Source organism: Asterias amurensis, chromosome 12, assembly GCF_032118995.1.
Source record: "Asterias amurensis chromosome 12, ASM3211899v1".
In the NCBI taxonomy this organism is placed as follows: Eukaryota; Metazoa; Echinodermata; class Asteroidea; order Forcipulatida; family Asteriidae; genus Asterias; species Asterias amurensis.
In genome coordinates this window covers 14076988-14098233 of record NC_092659.1, presented here as the reverse complement: position 1 = coordinate 14098233, position 21246 = coordinate 14076988, and the positions used below count along the sequence as shown (strand labels likewise).

The 21246-nt window shown below is 38.2% G+C and overlaps 2 protein-coding genes across 9 annotated transcripts in view; both read left to right on the top strand.

Annotated features, from left to right (window-relative positions):
- The window catches only part of LOC139944860 (guanine nucleotide exchange factor DBS-like), a 120011-nt gene that overhangs the window by 6330 nt on the left and 92435 nt on the right, over nt 1-21246 (top strand). Inside the window, exon 1 of one of the 8 annotated variants that reach the window (XM_071941994.1) lies at nt 19549-19614. The exons of the other annotated variants lie outside the window; for them this stretch is intronic. The gene's annotated coding sequence lies outside the window, so the exon portion shown is untranslated. Of the gene's footprint in view, nt 1-19548; nt 19615-21246 lie in introns of those variants that run through there. 8 annotated transcript variants of the gene reach the window in all.
- On the top strand, nt 5033-9389 carry LOC139945073 (uncharacterized). Its single transcript, XM_071942326.1, has 2 exons — nt 5033-6899; nt 8333-9389. The coding sequence occupies exons 1-2, from the start codon at nt 6324-6326 to the stop codon at nt 8375-8377; spliced, it is 621 nt and encodes a 206-aa protein (XP_071798427.1). The 5' UTR covers nt 5033-6323; the 3' UTR covers nt 8378-9389.

Here is a 21246-nt window from a genome sequence, read left to right as displayed (position 1 = left end):
GAATTTTAAATTATTTTTGGTTATTTTTCTTTTACTTTTTGTTGGTGGGGGGGGGGGGGGGGGGGGGGGCGGCATACAAGTCAACATGAATTGATTTTACAAGCCCAGAATAAAAAATAAGGAAAACAAAGACAAAAACTGTTTGTCAAAGGACTGGTGCACACACTTTTTGTTTTGCGCTGCTCAGCATAATTACTACGAAACAGCAGTTTCTGCTGAATAATAATAATAAAGTCTTAATATCAAAGTCTTATATTATAGTGCATGTATACACCAAACAAGGTACTCACGACGCCGAGTACTTACAAACTTTCAGAAAGATAGGTTATTGCTGTGATGAATTCTGAGACCCAATTAATTAGCACATCATAAGGGTTTACAAGGTGCTACCGTGCATACAGCAGCCACAGCCAGGAACACCGGGGCGAACTCCTTCTCTTTTTGATAAGTGCACTGGGTTCTTTTACGTGCGTTACATAACACATGGGACCAACGGCTTTACGTCTCATCCGAAGGACGAAGCAATGGTTAAGAGTCTTGCTTAAGGACACAAGTATCACGGCTAGGGATTCAAACCCACACTCTGCTGAGGCCAAACAAAATAAATGTTGTGTTTACGGTAACCCGACCGACCTGAATTTTTTGCGGCCGAATTGCCGACCTCAAAACATTTTTCTAAATATTTTGTGAGTTGGTAAAATTTAAAATGAGAATTTTAACATGTTGCCTCACTTTAAAACTGTTTATTACGACTTACCAGTGTAATAATGCATTTTTGCAAAAATCATGGCGATATCAAAACTTGTGCACCCGGCCCACGCCTAGCCTAGCTTACTGTACTGCCACAATTTTTTCTGTGAAAGGTGCACGCGCCACCCGATGCCCGGCCCCGACGCACCCGCTGTGTTCACAGCGTACTTCGGGGCTATCCAATGTCACACGAAACGAAATTGGGCCCCTGGCAGCCGGCCGCATATTGGACACCACAACAAAACACGGTACAACAGTACAGTACAGCTAGCTGTCAGTGGTACAGCACGAAACGAAATTGGGCCCCTGGCAGCCGGCCGCATATTGGACACCACAACAAAACATGGTGTAGCTGTCAGTGGTGTACAGCACGTGGGTGACCGGCCGCGTACGTTTACAACACGTTTTACACTACGGACAGACTGCGAATGAAAACTGCATCAAAACATGGCGTCGACGTCAGGCAGTTCTTCGTGCGGTAACATGAACAAATTGTTTAGCTTGAAAACAGAAAAAGTGCCTCCATCAGCCAGCCAAGTTGAAGCTAGTAAACATCGATGTCAGCAAGACATTTCTCAATATTTTCGAAGATCACCATGGGCCAAACTTTTATCACTGTCAGACTTGTAATAATTGAAGACATATTCTAATTAGTTTCAGCGCCGTCGTCCTTACGGACCCAGGAATTGCTAGGCCTGTAAGCTTTTGTATCAGTTTTCAAAGAATCATGCCACATTGCGTGAAACTTTTTTTTTTTGCTAGTTACTTTGCAAGTATTAAAATGTGACCATGCTTAAATCTAGCAATATGAGCCACATGTTTTGGGCCACAGAAAATTTGAAATTGATTGTCCTCTGAAATAATTGGACAAGAAGAAAAAGGTTCGCCGTTTATGACAAAAAAACATTTGACTTGTAATAACTGAAGACATATTCTAATCAGTTTCTGAAAGTGGATAAAAACAAAGAGAGACGCCTGCAGTTAACTTGTTATGGTAGACAAGTGATTCTGCCGTTGAAATAAAACATACAGTTCAAGTTTTCAATTCCAATTTTCATTGTTGTTTTATTAGTGATTTGTTTCTTCGGAGTATGATTACCCATCAGACACTAGTTGAACTGGCCATCGGGAAGCTTTTGAGTTGTTTTGAAGTATATTTAAACTACCCAGAGACTCACAACACACATTCAGATCAGATCAGGCTGACATTCAAAATAATAAGTTTGACCCTCAAAAGTGTTTATTCATTTTGCTATATTATTTTGGGGAAAATGTGAGTTGTGAGTTTCGGCTCTGTTGTTAATGTTATGGTACACCTTGCACCACTGAGCCTACTGAGTGACATCATTTTCACCCAGCAACCCGGAGGTTCGTCAGTCTGGGTAAAGTGCAAGTAAGTGTACAACAATGGAATGAAAAATGTGAACAAAATAACCACACCTCAAATTGAAAGTTGGTAAAACTGATGTCAGCATTTAAAACATGGCCCTGATTTAATGGTAAGATAAAAAGTTTCCTTGTAACTTCTAAAGCGCTTGCAACTTGACCTATGTTATGTTTTTTCTAAAACAACTTATAAACTTTTATATTTTACCACTTTCCAACATGAGGGTTTATAACTTGATGAGTCAAACAAGGTTAGTATAATTCATGGTAACAGGTTTAAAATATTAACAAATAACTCAAAATTCAAGAACTTAAAAATAAAAATAAAATTACAAAATAAAATTATTTTCCTACCTACCTACCTGGAATTTTTTAGGGCCGTTACCGTAAACACAACATTTATTTTGTTTGGCCTGATCAGAAACACCAGAGTTTGAATTAGGTGCCCCTTTGCTTCTTTATTTGAGTTTGGTAGTCTGTGGTTGTTACAAGGGTGTTGATATAGAGGCAGCCTAGATGCTTCACTATGCATGCTAATGTGGTGATCCAGCCTTTGCAGGGTGCTGCTGTATTCAGAAATGACCGAAAAGACCTTGAAAGGGGTAGCTGTTGCTGATCTTGCAGAACCTCTTCATGTAGCCCCGTGTTGTGTCTGCACTGCTTCAACAAAACCTTTGTCTCTACACCCCTGGATGCTCCACATGGTCCCATCTTATCCATGTTATCTGTAATTGGCTCATGTGGTGTATAGAATGAGGAACCTTGGCTGAAGGATAAATAAGATGGTGGTTCTGAAGGGCCTAAAGAAAATCCTGCCAACTTTTGTTGTCTGAAAAATAAGTGTGCTCTGAACATCTTGTTTGAGCTAATGTTGAGGTGCAATATTTATGTTGTTGGATAATGATCAGGCTGACAAAATAAATGAGTACATTGGGGACTTACTGTTCAGGCTAGGCCTGGAATGACACAGTGCAGCAAACTTGGAAGCCAGGGACTTTGTTACCACTTCAATTCAAAGCTTTCCATACACAATTTCTTAGTAGGACTGCAATGTCGTCTCAAAAAAAACATGTCGTCTCAAAGAAAAAATGTTGTGAAAATAATCACAACGAATGCCTCTTTTACCTCGGCCCAATTTCATAGCGCTGCTTAGCGGCCAATTTTGTGCTTACTGTGCAATTTCCATTTCATAGCGCTGCTAACCGTAAGCACACGAAAAGGCATGCTAAGCTTCCGGTGCTTGCCGCACAAAAATAAATGACGTCACAATGCAAATCCACCTGCTAACCTGTGAAATACGCTTGCACCGTAGCAAATTGTTCTGCTACAGTAAGCACAAAAATTAGCTTACCGTTAAGCAGCGCTATGAAATTGGGCCCAGATATCTTCTTTACCTACAGATATTGTCTTAACCTAAATGTGAAATCCTTTAAAATAATGGCAATCCATGACCTGATAGTTTACATGAAACAAGCGTGGTTGCCATCACTGTAGGGTTACAATTAGTGTAACGTGTTCAGACAGGAACAAAAAAAAACCTTATTGTGTTGACCTCCAGCCTTCAGAAGTAGACTTGAACACCCAGCAGGGTGGATACGTGCGTATTACAAGTCTTATTATTATTGTTATTATTATTAACATCAGTTTTTTCTCCTAATGGGAACCATCTTCAACCATCATGCTAAAGATTGCGTTCTATCTACAGCTGTTTGCTGTGTTTTAATCAAGGGAGTCAATGTGTGGTGAAGAGGTTTTCAACTAGTGGTTTAATCCCAGCGAGGCCTGGTTCTTGATAATTTTACCGAGACAAAGTCGAGGTAAATTGTAAAGAACCAGGCCACGGCGGGTTTAAACCACTAGTTGAAAACCGATTCAACACACTTTGATTTCCTTTCACAAATACCTTTTCGGTCAAAAACATTATCACTATTTGGTCAAAAAGTAAAATAAATGCAAAAATTATAGTTGTTAAATGATTTCTTTCAACACAACACCCCTTCAGCTATGAAATGGTAAAGCCCTCTGTCGCCCTCGGGTAAACAACTCCTTATAAGGGAATGCTGTGCGCGTCGCGCGTATCGCTCGATGTGGCACAACTGTTTCATCTGTTGCTCTCGACCAATAGGAATGAAGAAACTGTCTTATAAGAACAGGTGCAAGGTCGTGTGTCTTGCCCATGAATTAACACTTTTTACTGGTCATAAACAAAGGTTTATACACACCCACGTGACGCGCTCTCCACCAATAGGAATAGAGAAACTGTCTGAGGTATTTATGAATGTTGATATTATGTGTAACTTTGAGGGCGTTTGTGGGCAACTTGAGGAGTAACAGGTTGCACGCGGTTTCCATGCTTAAGTGGTAAAAGCTTGATCCTTATAAGAGAGGTTCAACGTTCAGATTGAGTTTTGTGAGGCACTTATTTGCCTATAGATTGACTCCTCATGAAAATGTAGAGGAAATTGACTGCTATTTTGAGTGAATATCAGCAAAATTCAGGAATGAACTGAATTTTGTTTATAAATAGAAAAATATACAGACCATGTTTTTGAAATGTGACTTTGCATCAAACAATTTTGTTTTGACAAAAGTTACACATGAAGGGGTACCAAATTTGGCAATGTTCACCATGTTAACGTAAGATTACATTTAAGTAATTGTAATGTTTTCCTCATTATTTCCACATGACCTCTTCTAGTGGAAAATAGGTGGACCACCAAATGAGTTTGACCTCTATTCCTGAAAAGTCTGGTCCTGCATTGATGGCAGGTGGATTCCAAAAATATCTAGACTTGTGTAAACAAATTATTGACATTTAAATTTGCATAATAATACATAGTGCAATGGATCATCCTGGATGCAGGCTCTGCTAAGACTGGTTGTGTTAGGGCCTATAGTTCAGACGATAGTCATTTGCAAAGGATCATTTTGTTTGTGGTGAAACTTCGGCGGGAAACACAGTGAAGTACATATAGGATTTTGTTTCTTACAACGTTCTATGCAAGTTTTGTTTGCAACTCTTGACACCGTGGGTGTTTGTTGTTCAAGCCTTGTGTTCTAAACGGTGAGACAGCAAAAGTGCATGTTGTTGTTAGAGCGAGCAAGACAGCAATTGAGTTTGTATTTTCAGTGGTGTTTTTATATGTACTGCATCTACCAGTAATAACTCCTTTGTTTGTTTAGGTTTTGAGCTGTGTACGTTTCGGTTAATTGGTTAATGGTGCGGTTGTTTTTAATAGGCTCAGTGTTTGAACATGGTGGAAGGAATTAGCTATGATATGGTCGGCTTATTTTTGAGATGAGTAGGAGGTATTGTTTCGCTTTCTCCTCGAGTCGAGAGTATTTTGAGCCTTGCCTTGGAATTTAATTGCTCATTGATGACTGTTGTGAAAAAATAGGTACACTACGTTTGCTGATGTGTGACAAAAGGGGAACAAAAAGGTTGTGTTTTTCCAGTTTGTCATTGGTGTGCTTTTTAAAACGATTTCTATGTTCTCGAAAGATTTCAAGTTGTTGAGGTTGACACGAGTTCCTTGGTGTGGATTATGGATTACATAATTGTATTGCTGGCACATTTCCAGATTAAGCCGGCCTTGTGAACAGAGACTTTATGTAAACATTTTGAACAACAATCTGATGATTTCTATGAAACTTCATGTGAATTAGGTCTTGCACTTCTACCCCCTCCCCTCTAACTGTTGGAGTGCAAACAATTAGTGTACTCAACAGCTACTTTTAATCCTTTGTGGTTGCAAAATGGGTTTTGCTTGTGTTGTTCTGAACATCTGTATTCAAATGAGGTTTAACTTACACTGGTGATCAATATTGACAGTCAGTCACTGCTTCTTTGTATCAGCTGGTCCTCTGGTCAGCTGGTGGCATTGATGAAGGAACAAGGGGGTGCTGGCATGGAAGCGGTGTGTTCTGTGACACAGCAGTTTCTTTTGTGAAGGGGCTTTCTGCATCGTGAATACTTTCCATACAGCGAAGGCTCTCATTTATGTAGAGTATAAGATTTGAACTTCTGAGACCAAAAATGAAAAAAGATTTTGTGAGAGAAATTGAAGATTTGTTAAGGAAGTCTATATAAACGTATTATTTTATGTGTGAACATTTTCCATTGGATATATTGCTTTGCAATCGGCCGACAATAGACGTTTATTTTGGACTGTGTAATATACTGTATTATGGAAGCAGAGGATGGGAATGGGAGCTTCCAATCTGGGAAGACATCCTGGCTTCTTGGTTTGATCTGTCCGTGTCTTAGCAGTAATCTCGGCAGTCCAGAGACTAAACCAATGAGATGGTTCCAAGTTGAGAACGGCCAGCTTCAGTCTGTCCCAAAGAAAAAGCTCACAAAGCGACAGAAGCGCTCCAATTCCACTGACGCGCGCAAAAGAGCGGAAAATTACACAGTCGTCAAGGATGCTCAGAATAATCCCTCGCCAATTATCATTAACAAAGAATCCTCTGAGTTTGATTGGAGTACGAGATGGGGAACGACATCGAACGTTTTGGACACGCAGAAAAATCGCGACACGGTGTCGGATTTTCGGAAGCAGCCAGTGTTCTCTGCGAGGGAGTTGTCTGCGCAGAGCAGTGACGCGCACTCATGTGACGATGAGACACCTCCGTTGTTACGGAGTGATGGGGACCCGTACCAGCCGTATGTGATCATGGAGATTGCAAATGCAAGCTGTCCAGAGACAGAGTCAGAAAGAATGAATAATCCCAGTCAAGCACATGAGATTCCGGGATCAGAGGTAATCATAAACTACTTTTGTTAATAATATGTAGTCAGGATCTCACAGTGAGAATAGTTATAAACTTTTGTTGTTTTTATTTCAGGCACAAACTAAGTATATTATTAATATAAAATTGCAGAAAGAGTGACTTTAAAATAATAATAAAAATAATAATAAGACTTGTAATGCGCACGTATCCACCCTGCTGGGTGTTCAAGACTTTCACTTGAAAGACATCGCAAAACTTGCTATTAGCGTGGTTTAGCTGCACGTTTTGCGAGCAACAAAATGTGTTGTTTTTGGTTGACATCGCCACTTTGGGCTTATTGTATGCTCACATATGACATCTGCGCGCACGTACGTACGTACGTACCTGATTTGAAAAATGGTAACCTCCTGTATGCTAAAAATGTGAGATTTTTACGACACAATTTTCTGACGTTCATGTTCCATTCACGCGGAACATGCAGCTAAACCTCCCTATTGCTTCACTAAACCCAGGTGTATTTGTATAAATTGAAATGTGATAGGACTGCAGACAGTATTGTGTTGGAGTCCTCTGGATTAACCTGGCGCTAATTTAAGCAACTTAGGGTTGTGTGCTTAATAATATAATAATAATAATGCATTTATAATGCGCCATCTATCTAGTGTACAAGACCCTATAATGTTGCAAAGCGCCTTGATCTAGCTTTAGATCATCGAGCAAGGACCACATGCATGCTATTAAAGACACTGGACACTATTGGTTATTGTCAAAGACCAGTCTTCTCACTTGGTGGATCTCAACATATAAAATGCAGAAAATAACAAACCTGTGAAAATTTGGGCTCAATTGGTCATCGAAGTTGCGAGATAATAATGAAAGAAAAAACACCGTTGTCACACAAAGTTGTGTGCTTTCAGATGCTTCATTTCGAGACCTCAAAATCTAATTCTGAGGTCTCGATATCAAATTCGTTTAAAATTACGTCTTTTCTCGAAAACTATGTTACTTCAGAGGGAGCCATTTCTCACATGTTTTGTACTATCAACAGCTCCCCATTACTCGTTACCAAGTAAGGTTTTATGCTACAATTATTTTGAGTAATTACCAATAGTGTTTACTGCCTGTAAGAACAAAGTGTAATTGAGTATCCCGAATGGCAAGCTGAGAAGTGATGTTTACTAGCCCGTGTCAGCTTTTACCTTTTATTCTGGGCTAGTGTAAACAATGTTTAAGGGTGAGCCCCGCCTTTCTTTAAGGTACATTTCAAAAACGAAGCAAAAATAATTATCATTTATACTAATTATTTTCTGGCAGGGACATGTTACATGCACAGTTTATTTTAAAACTTTGGGTGATTTATTCATGCTGCTAAAATAATGATGAAGGAAAACTTTGAAAGTTTTTTTTCCATTAGTTTCCTGAGTGTCATTCTTACAATAGATTTCTTTATTTTTTGTTTCAGAATGATGATGAGGATAAAGGAGGTGAACAAACGGAGAATGTATGATAGGAAAAGCAAGAATGAAGGATCTGTACATGTTGCAGAACTTCTTTGATGCCATTTAAGTGTGTCTTCCAGTATGCCAGAGTAGCTCTTGCTGTACTCTTTTGAGGCTGAACCCATCACATGTCTAGAATGTAAGCTTGGGCGATACCACGATATTATCGAATATCGCGATACTAACTTGGAAACGATTTCGATATCGGATCGATTTGGTTTTTATCGAAATATCGATATATCGCGATATATCGCGATATCGATTAAATATCGCAATATTGGGATGTATTTTCTAGCTGAGACATCATGCACCCCATAGAATAGGTCATTAGAACACCTCTCTTATGCTATGACTGTCTCTTCTACAACTTTCACTTGGAGTTTGAAGACTGATGATGTCAAATTTAATTAATCACGATTATATCGAATATCGCGATATATTGTCGGCGATATATCGTGAATAAAATAAATCGATATCGCCAAAGCTTACTAGAATGGTCTTCGCTCCAGCCGCAATCGGACATTTTATCAGAGAAACTGGGCCTCGAAACTGGGCCTTTTCTGTCTCTGTTCTTTTGCAATCCAGCAAAGAGAAAAAGCCTTATTGCCCTTGCCATTTCAAACACCAAACCGTCAGGCCCGTGGTTGTTAGACAGTACTAATCTAAAAGACAATGCAACAACTGCTAACATTGTAAACAATGACTACTGAATACTGATGGGATAATCACTGCCAATAAGGCATGCTTTGATGGCAGGGTACGTATCTTGACAGTTGCTTTGTTATCAGATTGTGGGTGTGTTTCGAGAAGATAAGAGAACTCAACTTTGATTTTAGGTTTTTTGTTTCTGATCATAGGAACCTTGGTGTATAATCTGTCAGGAATATTGGTAAGATCAATATTTGCTTCTGGTAATGATACATGATGAAATGCCAGTCTAGCTATATCTATGCCCAACTTAAAGGAACACGTTGCCTTGGATCGGACGAGTTGGTCATAACAAAAGCGTTTGTAACCGTTTTTTATAAAATGCATATGGTTGGAAAGATGTTTTAAAGTAGAATACAATGATCCACACAAGTTTGCCTCGAAATTGCGTGGTTTTCCTTCTACTGTGCGAACTAACATGGTCGGCCATTTATGGGAGTCAAAATTTTGACCCCCATAAATGGCCGACGTGTTAGTCGACAAGGTAAAAGGAAAACCACGCAATTTCAAGGCATGTTTGTGTGGATCATTGTATTCTACTTGTACAACATCTTTCTACCCATATGCATTTTATGAAAAACGGTTACAACCGCTTATCAAAGACCAACTCGACCGATCCAAGGCAACGTGTTCCTTTAAAGGCACTGGAAATGTTTGGTAATTGTCAAAGACCAGTATGCTCACTTGGTGTATCCCAACACATGCAAAAAATAACAAACCTGTGAAAATTTGTGCTCAATTTGGTCATCGAAATTTGCAAGAGAATAATGAAAGAAAAAACACCCATGTTGCGTTACTTTGTGTGCTTTCATCAGATGCGCAGTAAAAGGCTTCAGCTGAGGTCTTTTATTATTTGAGTTAGAAATGACCTCTTTCTCAAATCTGTATTACTTCATACGGAGCTGTTTCTCACAATGTTTTACACTATCAACAGCTCTCCATTGCTCGTTACCAAGTAAGTTTTTATTCAAACAATTATTTTGAGTAATTACCAATCGTATCCAGTGCCTTTAAAAGGTATGGTCAGAGTTGGACTTCACCACTTAGCGCTGGGGTTGCCAAACTTTTTCCATGCTCACTGACAGGATTTAAATCTTTCGGAATTGGCGGGATAATTTGTGGATTGACGGCACAAATCTGCATAAATTGTCTCAGAATAACAGCCGTTTCACACTCAAAACATTTCTCGAACCAAAATATTCCCTTCAAGATTCCGAAGCAAATTTCTCAAGAAAGTATTTCTGCCTGACTTCTCAATTATTCCAGTTCAACGGCTCGTCTCCATTACAAAATTAAATTCCTCAATTGCAAAATGTGAACTACCTCTAATTGATGTCGAGTATATATATAGCTAAACAGCTGGTATGACTTATGGGTTTCTTTGATGGGCTACTTTGCCGCTTTGCCACTGTGGACTCGATAAGACAAATCATCAGAGACTCATCACAGGGCAACTGTCCTCACCAACTCATAACTATATTAAAGGAACACTTTGCCTTGTCTCGATCGAGTTGGTCTTTGAAAAGCGCTTGTAACCGTTTGTTATAAAATGCATATGATTAGAAAGATGTTTTAAAAGTAGAATACAATGATCCACACACATTTGCCTCGAAATTGCGTGGTTTTCCTTTTACTTCGCGAACTAACACGGTCGGCCATTTATGAGAGTCAAAAATCTGACTCCCATAAATGGCCAACCGTGTTTGTCGACGAGGTAAAAGGAAAACCACGCAATTTCGAGTGATACTTGTGTGGATCATTATATTCTACTCTAAAATATCTTTCTAACCATATGAATTTATAACAAATGAATACAAACGCTTTTCAAAGACCAACTCGACCGATCCAAGGCAATGTGTTCCTTTAATAAGCTTTACTAAAGCCCCTTTCACACGAGAGCAATTTAGCAAGGGTCCCTTGCTAAATTGTAGCATGGTTGTTAAATGTTGCAAAATGTACCTTGCAAAATCTTGTCAAACATTAAAGGAACACGTTGCCTTGGATCGGTCGAGTTGGTCTTTGAAAAGCGTTTGTAACCGTTTTTTATAAAATGCATATGGGTAGAAAGATGTTGTTAAAGTAGAATACAATGATCCACACAAACATGCCTCGAAATTGCGTGGTTTTCCTTTTACCTTGTCGACTAACACGTCGGCCATTTATGGGGGTCAAAATTTTGACTCCCATAAATGGCCGACCGTGTTAGTTCGCACAGTAGAAGGAAAACCACGCAATTTCGAGGCAAACTTGTGTGGATCATTGTATTCTACTTTTAAAACATCTTCCCAACCATATGCATTTTATAAAAACGGTTACAAACGCTTTTGTTTTGACCAACTCGTCCGATCCAAGGCAACGTGTTCCTTTAATGCTATATTTTACAACCATGCTAACATAAAGCAAGGGACCCCAGTTAAATTGCTATAGTGAATACCACTTTACAAATAATACACAAATAATATAGCTGTACACTACTAGTCTATGCTTGCAAAAAGTTGTCAGTCCACCTCGATATTCCCCCCCCCCAAAAAAAAGACAAAAAGATAAAGAAATCTTCATCATCTATAGCCTTTGAATAAACGTACTAGATGGATGGCACAATGTCTTAGTTTTGCTAGACGACGGCCGTGTGATATTGCGTCAGTTTGCCATGAGCTAGTCCGAAGACTAGCACATGGCGCCGTGCGCTAGTCCGACAGACTAGCACATGGCGTGCAGTACCCAGACGTCCGTTGCGTGCACGAGGATGATGAATTAATAGTCTGTAACCATTTCGGATTGCACGACACTACATGCAACACAGTAAGTAAAAGTGTTTGCAATCTGTATTCGCGTCGTCCGTGGATTGTAGCATTCAGGTCTGTAACTTAATAATAGTACAGTATTTAGAAATGTTTGGGGTGTTATAAAACAAATGTTGACTGCTTTTACTCGTACAATTGGTTAAAAACTATGACTCCCTCGGTGATCCCCGGAGCGTTCTATTTTCCCTCGGCTTCGCCTCGGGAAAATAGAATGCTCCGGGGATCACCTCAGGAGTCACAGTTTTAACCATAGCACTCGAAGCAGTCAATATTTGTATACTATCTGAGTGTGACTGGTCTCCCACTATTTTTGCTTAGCAGAAAATCACTATTTTTGCTTAGCAGAAAACCAGGCAAATAGCTGTAAGCAGCTGGACAAAATGTCAAGCTTGCTAGGTTTGTAGACAAGCACGGATGTACGGTTCACCTGGCTTTAAAACACAGGGCAACCTAACTGACTAGTCATATTTTATTTTAGTATAATAAGACAATTAAAGGCATTGGACACTTTTGGTAATTACTTAAAATAATTGTTAGCATACAAACTTACTTTGTAACAAGCAATGGAGAGCTGTTGATAGTATGAAACATTGTGAGAAACAGCTCCCTCTGAAGTAACATGAGAGAAAGAGGTAATTTCTCACTAAAATATTAAAAGATTTTAGGCCTGAAGCCTTTTATTAAGCATCTGAAAGCACACAAATTTGTAAAACAAGGGTGTTTTTTTCTTCCATTATTTTCTTGCAACCTCGACGACCAACTGAGTGAAAATGTTCACAGGTTCATTATTTTGAATGCATGTGTTGGGATACACCAAGTGAGAATACTGGTGAGAATTATGAAAGGTGTCCAGTGCCTTTAAAGTTTCTAGATTGTTTTTTGAGGATATTACAGTATTAGATAGAGAGACAGATTGATGACATATCTGACCACGCTCCGATGGAGCATAAACTCATTTCTTTTCTTATAGTGACCTAATGTTTTAAAGGGTGTTACGTCATGTACTACAAGGACTACATTTTGTAAGTCTGCCAATCATTTAAAGGGATTTTGTACTACATTTGGTATTGGTTTGCATTTTCGTAGTGTACTTTTTTCCCGTCCTCAGGTTTTCAATAGAGAAACAAGGCAATCAACTTGTGAACATTCCATTGATGGAAGTGGTAAAAATAAAGCAAAAACAATGTAAATTTTGTTATATTTTGTGTATATTTATAAACTCCACACAAATGTATAGGTCTAGATAATGATTGCTGTGATCGAAGGTATACATTTGGTAATATCTCCTAAACAAAATTGCAATTTAACAAATTACTTGGTTAAAAGTACAGCAGCTTTCGATTAGTATAAATAAACATATCAGTTTTTATCCACCAATAATTGAAGCTAAGAAACCTTAATTTAAGTCCGATACTTTGGTATAGGCCTGGGCGACTAATAGTGAAATTTACTACTCGACTAGTCGCGCCTCAAATAGTCGCGATTTTGATACTACTGTAGTCGCGACTAATTTTGAATTCCTAAGATGCATTGTGGCATACTGTTTGCTGCAGGCGCTATGTAGTAAAGTTTGTGCTGAAAGGATTGAAGTTATCATGAATAGTCGTGAGCGACACAATTGGTTCACCAAGCAGTAGTCGCGACTAATTTTGTAGTAGTGGTGGCTAGATTAACCATCCGAGTAGTTGAAACTGATAGTCGTGATTCGACAGGCAATCAATAGTTGCGACTTCGACACTAGTCACAATACATGTAATTGCGCAGGGTTACTTTGGTAAACACCAAATTGATTTATGAATAGTTTCTCAGATTCATGTTTTTTTTATTGGTTTCTAATCAATAGTGCCATTTCAGATGAAGTTATTTCAAAGGATGCCTACTATTACCCGGGAATGGTATTCTTCGGACTTAAGTGGTTTATTAAACCAAGTTGGGAAACACTTTGTGACATGTGCATGATTTTAGTCCTACACCTTTTCTGCTGTATTTTATCACTGACTTAGTCAGCACAAACACGGTTTTGCCTGGTACAATTTTTTCCTTGTAACTAGTGCACGAAGTGAATTTGCACATTGATGCAGTTGAGTGTTGAAAAATTTGAAAAATAAAAATCTTGATGTAACACAGACACGGTGTCCATGTTACATCCAAATCACACAATTTTCAAAATAATTTCCATTAAAAAAACCTTATAACAATTTATATTTCATCAAACATTTTTACACTCAAAGGAAAATGTTACATGAAATAATTGGGTCCAATAAATGATTTCTGTTCATAATATGGACAAATATCGCACAAAAATCACACTGTGTCTGAACGAGGTGGAATGACCCAAGTGTGACTTATGTTGGTTTGGGGAAAAATCAAGGGGAAAAAATGGTTGAATAACCTGTAAAGTCTTTAAAGCTTCTACTCAATGAAATCTTCCTACTTTTCTCATAGGACAAAATATCATGCCTGCATCAACCTCTATTTAATTTAAAAACATAATCTTTTGATAAAAATTAAAGTGTCGTTTCTTATTTTGTAATTGACGCAATAGAATCATTATTTATTGTTATTATCAAGAATTGTGTTATTGTTTATTTAAATTTTGTTAAATGCCAAATTAATGTAAATTGTGTAATTTTCGACACGAAGATGATCGAGCAAATCTTGTGTGACAGTGTACCTTTAAGCTTTTGTGTAGAGTGTTACATGTCCAATTTTCATCTGTGAATTTTAATAAAAGTTTGTTGGGTAGAATGTGTAATTCCATGGTTTTGATTTTGTGTAATTAAATGAGCTATAAGACAGACACTAATCTCTGACAATGGACTTTGTTTCACAAACTTTGTTTGGCAAACTCAGCTTTTTCCTAGGAGGGGTGGGGTGGGCGGGGGGGGGGGAGCTTGTAATTTCACTCTAGTAGCTTGTGGATTTTATTTACTTGTTTACTTTTGGCAAGAATCAAAAAGCTGTGAGTATTTACATAGCTTACCTATGATCAAAGTTTTAGCAAATCTAAAGTGACCATTATCAACCAATCATTCAATCATATTCCGCAGGATGTTGACTCCGGGAATCTTGCCTTTTTGGTGTTCCTAAAGCGAATGGCCTACCCTACCCCGTCTATTTTTCCATAATTACAGACCCTAAAAAACTCTGTTGGAAAAAGAACCAAACAAGCAGTGAGTTTGTGTGCGTTTCTTTTTAGCTGCAGGCTCTGTTGTGCTTTTTTTTTGTTAAAAAATTTGTTTTTAAGGGGAGTGATTTATGACCATGTAGCCATGACTTCTGACACCTATTATTAAAGTGTCAATACATATTTTGTATTCCATTTCTGTGGAATGCTGTGAATTCTTTGAGGGTTTTTGTCTTCATATTTTTCTGTGGTAAGTTATTGTTAACTGTCTGTCCATACATGTATGTGCACATGACGCAAGTACCAGTATGATGCAGTAATAGTTCGGTGGATTTGAGTACAGGTACATGTCATTGTCAAGTGTTCACGGAAATACCGTACACTCCTGCATGATTATTTATAGCTAATTTACATACATGATGTAGACGGTACATAAACATGTCAATTTGTCAAATGTACTTATCCCCTAGTATACTTTAAAGGCAGTGGACACTATTGGCAATTACTCAAAATAATTATAATTTTTGGGGTTGAACAAAGAATTGACTGGAGTGGGATTCGAACCACAAATTTGAATTTGAGGTCTCGAAATCAACCATCTAAACGCACACAACTTCGTGTGACAAGGGTTATTTTTTCTTTCATTATTATCTCGCAAGTTCGATGACCGATTGAGCTCAAATTTTCACAGGTTTGTTATTTTATGCATATATTGAGATACACCAACTGTGAAGGCTAGTCTTTGACAATTACCAATAGTGTCCAATGCCTTTAAAGGGTCTGGGTACTTTTTGTAGGACAAAAAACACGATGTCCACAGATTTACATTAAACTTTCACAGTTTGAATATAATGATGGTAGAAAGCTTCCCTGAAAACATTACTTGCTGAGGTGGCACTGTAGTTTTTTTTTAGAAAAATTGATTAAAACAAAGTTATGAACATAACTTTTGTCTTAGTGATCATGAGACGAAAATTATTTTAGCATGTGAAAACATATTTTCATTACATTGGTTTACTCATTTAAAAAAATATACAGCGCATTAGCAACTAATATTTTAAGGTACGCTTTCTACATGTTATCTTCAAACGGCGTAAGTTAAATGTAAATCTGTGGAAATTGTGTTTTGTGTTACAAAAAGTACCCAAATCCTTTAAAGGTACCACACTTAATTGGTAAGAATACAAAAAATAATTGTTTAATTTCAGTTTGAAAGCTTACTAATCATGAGGTTCATACAACATGTAGAAGAAATTTGGGCTGAAAGGGTTTCAACAAAGTTCAGTCTGACGTTACGTATTTTTGTATGTACATTTAAAAAGTAAGGGAATTTTAGTAGAGGATCCAGGGATGTGGACAAGCTCTAAGAACGTTTAACTTTCATCTTTCTTATCGGTAAATTTCTAATACTCTTACAGAATTGAAAGATATTTGTATGTTTAAATTAAAAATGCAGTGAGGTGTTACATGTAATATTCAAAAACACAAGACCGCCAGACTTGTACGGTCATAAATTTACAGCGATCTCTCTTTGGGCCTGTGGTCCAGTGCTAATTTCGAACTGTGTTTATGATAGGAATCTGTAGAACTTGTCAGTCCCCTTTCCCCTAGCCCTCAGCAAGAGACCCTGAATAGCAGCTTGTCATAAAAGAATGCACAATTTGTGTAAAAAAGGTACTTCTTTTTTAATAAAGGAAAGTACTTATTAACATAACGCTCAAAAATACTTCAAGATCATAAGAAAAAGTCTGAACCCTTTGAGGTGATTGATTATCACTGCTTTGATAGTACAGGAAGACAGGACACCCAACAGTGTCTCTGCCATATTATGTGATAACTGGTAGTAGGTGAAATCGAAAGGGAATCTTGAACTCCCTGATAATTGGATCACCCTCCCCGGAAGTATTTGATCTTCCCCTTGAAATTTAATTTCCTGGAGGGGTTTATCGGCAAGTAAATCGGAATTTCAAAGCGATCTCACTCAGCAACGAGACTGTCTTAGACTGGCTGTGAGGTCACCACGGGTGTATGACTTTATAATGCCCTGTCCTTGACCGTGGCTGTCAGTAAGAAATGATTGAAACTGATATTTTGATTAATAATTCGTGGGATATTTTGGCAATAGACGTTGTCTATTTTGAGTATGAGTACATGTACTCGGTCAAGCATGGAACTACATCAAGCTTGAAACTACGTGTACATGTAGCTTACTATGTACATACAAGTGTATTGCTTCACAGAGGCCCTGTAGGCTACGGCCTATAAGCCTTTTTGATGTTAGCGGACAGAATGCTACAACACTGTAAAGTTGTGGTAAATTTGTGCGTATTGACCATAGAAATAGAACGTATGTTGTTCAGTGAAGTGCGCATTTTAGGCGACGCAGTGTTTACACGTAAACCTAATGACCACCAACATGGTGAGCGTGGCATCAGTCGCGGCGTGTGACGCGCGCGTATCACGTCCGCCATACCTCAAAAAGGCTTATGTTCCCCCTGGTCTTGGTCTTGGTGCCCTTAAACAGTTGCCCCAGAGACTTTAAGATTTTTCAATGGAAATGCTCTTTTCAAAATGAAAATGGCCTTGCCCTCTCAAAGATGAAATTCCAAACCTGATGTTATACTATGTCTGTACGCGTAGATGAAAGGAAAACAAGATCAACCTCGTTCATTCCATATTTTATCATCCATGTCACATTTCATCCATGTCACAACCACAGCTTTTTCCCTAACTAAAAAACATTGTTGCAAGCTGTAAAGTATTTCTGTTCATGCATCTTGCCTGGAATTCCATTTCTCCAGAAAGGGGGAACTTTCAACTTGAGTACCTAAGTCTAAGCTGGTGGACACATAGGGTCAAGACGAGTCTTCTCACTTGGTGTATCCCGACATATGTATGCATAAATTAACATCTGTGACAATTTTGGCACAATTGGTTATTGACGTTGCAAGAAAATAATGAAAGAAAAATAACCCTTGTTGGTCAGTTGCTGACTATACAGTGCTTTCTGAGCTACTGTTTTTTTTTTTTTTCCAATAAACAAAGTTGCATGGATGCTCTGAATCTGCAGTTGAAATCATCATCTTTAAATAAATAGATGTTACATGCTGTCTTTTCCCTATTAAAGATGTCTGCAGTCATTACATAGATATCTATTTGAAGATCAGTCATAATCCAGCTGTGTTATTAATTCCCTAGAACCTCCTTAAAGCAGCAGTCTGATTCTAAATATTCCATTCATATCATGTAGGTGTAATACAACTTTATATGCATAGGCCTACTGATCTTGATTTTGACAATTGAAACAAATAAGAAAGAGAGAATTAATGCCCCTTGAATGCCTCTGTCAACTTCCTCCTTTTGCCCTTAAAGGAGCAACCTCAATGTAATATAAATGCTTGTGATACATAATGCAGTATTCACATTGCATTAAAAGTTGTTATACAGTTAAAAACCGACAGCCACTCTCTTGGTTGATTTCTTCCTAGTGAAGAAACCACATGCCAGCCACCCACAACAATGCTTTAAGCGTTAGGCTTATAAGTTGGTACATTTCATTATTTAGATAAGGACTGATAGTCCCTTTAAATGCGTCCAATGACATAGACCATCCTCCAGAATACAATCCGAGCATACTAACCGAAACGTGGAGTTGAAACCAACGGTACTTTTCAGAACCACCCCAACTCATTGAGAGATATTCATTACATGGTGTTACCACAAACCTTTCCATATGAGAACGACCTTCCTGTTAGTTAAATGTCTCCAGTATGTATATGGATGTATAACTGCTCAAATCAAAAGTTGGCCTAGGTGTGAAAACAATGTCTGCCTTAAACCGGTTGGAAAATCTGGAATGCACATCCCGAACATCCCAACACTTTCCTTTACAAGATGCACATCTCGAAAGCAGCTTATAGGGTCTATGTAGTTTTTGTCATGTTTGTAGGACAAGAAACACAATGTCCACAGATTTACATTAAAATTACACAGTTTGAAGATATTGATAGTAGAAAGCTTCCCTGAAAATATTACTTGCTGAGGTGCTGTAGTTTTTGAGAAATGAGTAAATCAATGTCATGAAAATAATTTTTGTCTCAGTGATCATGAAACGAAAATTATTTTAGCATGTAAAAACGTATTTTTATGACATTGTTTTACTTATTTCTCAAAAACTACAGCACCTCAGCAGCTAATATTTTAAGGTACGCTTTCTACTATCATTAACTTCAAACGATGTAAGTTTAACGTAAATCTGTGGACATTGTGTTTTGTGTAACAAAAAGTACCCAAATCCTTTACACCCAATCTTGCATTATTTCTGAAATCATGGTTAATATCGTCAATTATGACTCACCATCTCTAATAAAGACGATACGACTGCTCCTTTAATACTAGCCCCCCCCCTCCCACCTTTGGATGACGTAGTGCACTTGCTCCAGCAGAGAGCAAATCCTCTCATGATAATAAAATGTGTCTCTTGGAGAAGGAAGACAGTACAGTGTGGAGGTTGCATTTCCTTCAGATGACAGAATGGTAACACATGTGCACACATGGATGAGATGGTTTCTGGCTGCCGAGAGCTATCCACCGATACCTCGCCAGGGTAGGTGTGGTTTCAACCATTTTTCTCGTTCATCTATGAGTGTTAATTGTTGGTTGTTTCTTTTCTGTCATTGTGTTTGAATCCTCTCCCATCTGGAGAACGGGAAGCAAAATGTTGTCATGAAAGTCTAATGAAGTCACTGAAGAAGGGTGTGTGTGTCTGGGCTCACACAGCAGTCTGCTGAAGTCATCCTGTGGCATGTTCGTTAGGGTATTTTTTGTAGCAATTGTTTGGAAGTCTGTGTAGAATTCATTCATAGAGTATGTAAAGGGATTGTATATTTTTGGTAAATGGAACCCACTGTTCGTTTCAATCCTACAGTTGTAATATACCATCAAACTAATCTGTGAACATTTTATTTCAAAATGTGGTACCGTTTTTGAGTTAGTGCTAGAAATCTAGAGCGGTTATGTCAACACCTAGGAAGAATAATTAATCCCAAATTGGAAAACACAATTTGAAAAACATTACTGTACATGCTGCTGCTTCTCAGATTCCTAATTTAGGACTAGTCCTAGGAGATATAAAAAACCATTATGGCTAGTCCTAAGTTAGGGCGGGTAACTCGTCCTAACTCGAGATAAGACTATTCTAAACTCTTTGTGAATTCCACCCTGGCAGAACAATAGAAAGCAATTTAAAGTACATTAATACACAATGTGAAAAGTGAAAAACAAGTGAACAGCAGGACTGACAAATTATTTGAGGGCAAAGGTTACTCTCTCTTCAAACTTGTTGATGAGTTTCAATGATTTGTTGATGTTGAACAAGAGTTTCTGATAACATTAATGGAAAGCAATAGTGGATATCACTGTTGTCAATGAAACAGTAAACAAATTTAGGGATTTTATTTAGGTCTGCATTGTCATTTTTGAAAGGGAAATGCCATTTTCATAGGACAAGTTCCACTGGAATGCCAAACCTGGGACTATGTATTTGAGAGGGCAAGGTCCGGCCATTTTGCAAAGGGCACTCTCATTAGAAAATTAGACAAATTTATGAGAAGCTTTTGAAGGGGCATCAAGTTCAAGACCAGGGCAACAGAGGCTATGCCCTCTGTGTCCTTCATGTAAAAAGGACAGGCCAGGAATAATCTGATAAGTTTATCTTAATGTTTCCTGGTGGTTGAGGGAATAACCTTCATGTCTTATTGTATCCTGTTTATTAAATGAGATGGCCGTCAACCATCCCACCATGGTCAGGGTGATTGAACATAGAGTGATATTAATAGACTGTATTGAATTCGCCATCTTGTAGGGCAAACCGTATGCGCGTCCAATGCATACATCATCGAAGCCCACAGCACTCCCGGTTTGATTTCTACGGCACATCCACGCACACACGCACACACACACGCACAGACGCCATCTTGTAGGTCAGATATTTGAGCCGCGTGACGTCATATTCAATATGGTCTATTAACCCTTCAGTTCAGAAACCATAGCGACCAGAAACAGCTGTTGCCCATAGCGGCTGAGAATGGCTGCAAGATTTGACCATGTACTCTCACTCAACCCAAAAAGGTCAAATGTAAAGGTCATGACCTGAAATAATATCTTCAAATGTTTTCAATGTTAACATATTATCTACATTATATTTGAAAAGCAATACCAAATTTTTGTTTTATATTGT

Bases quoted from the DNA above. Each gene is read 5' to 3' on its own strand.
- LOC139945073 (XM_071942326.1), top strand. From the start codon at position 6,324: ATGGAAGCAGAGGATGGGAATGGGAGCTTCCAATCTGGGAAGACATCC. The intron at 6,900-8,332 runs GTAATCATAAAC...TTTTTGTTTCAG, and splicing joins ATGAGATTCCGGGATCAGAG to AATGATGATGAGGATAAAGG.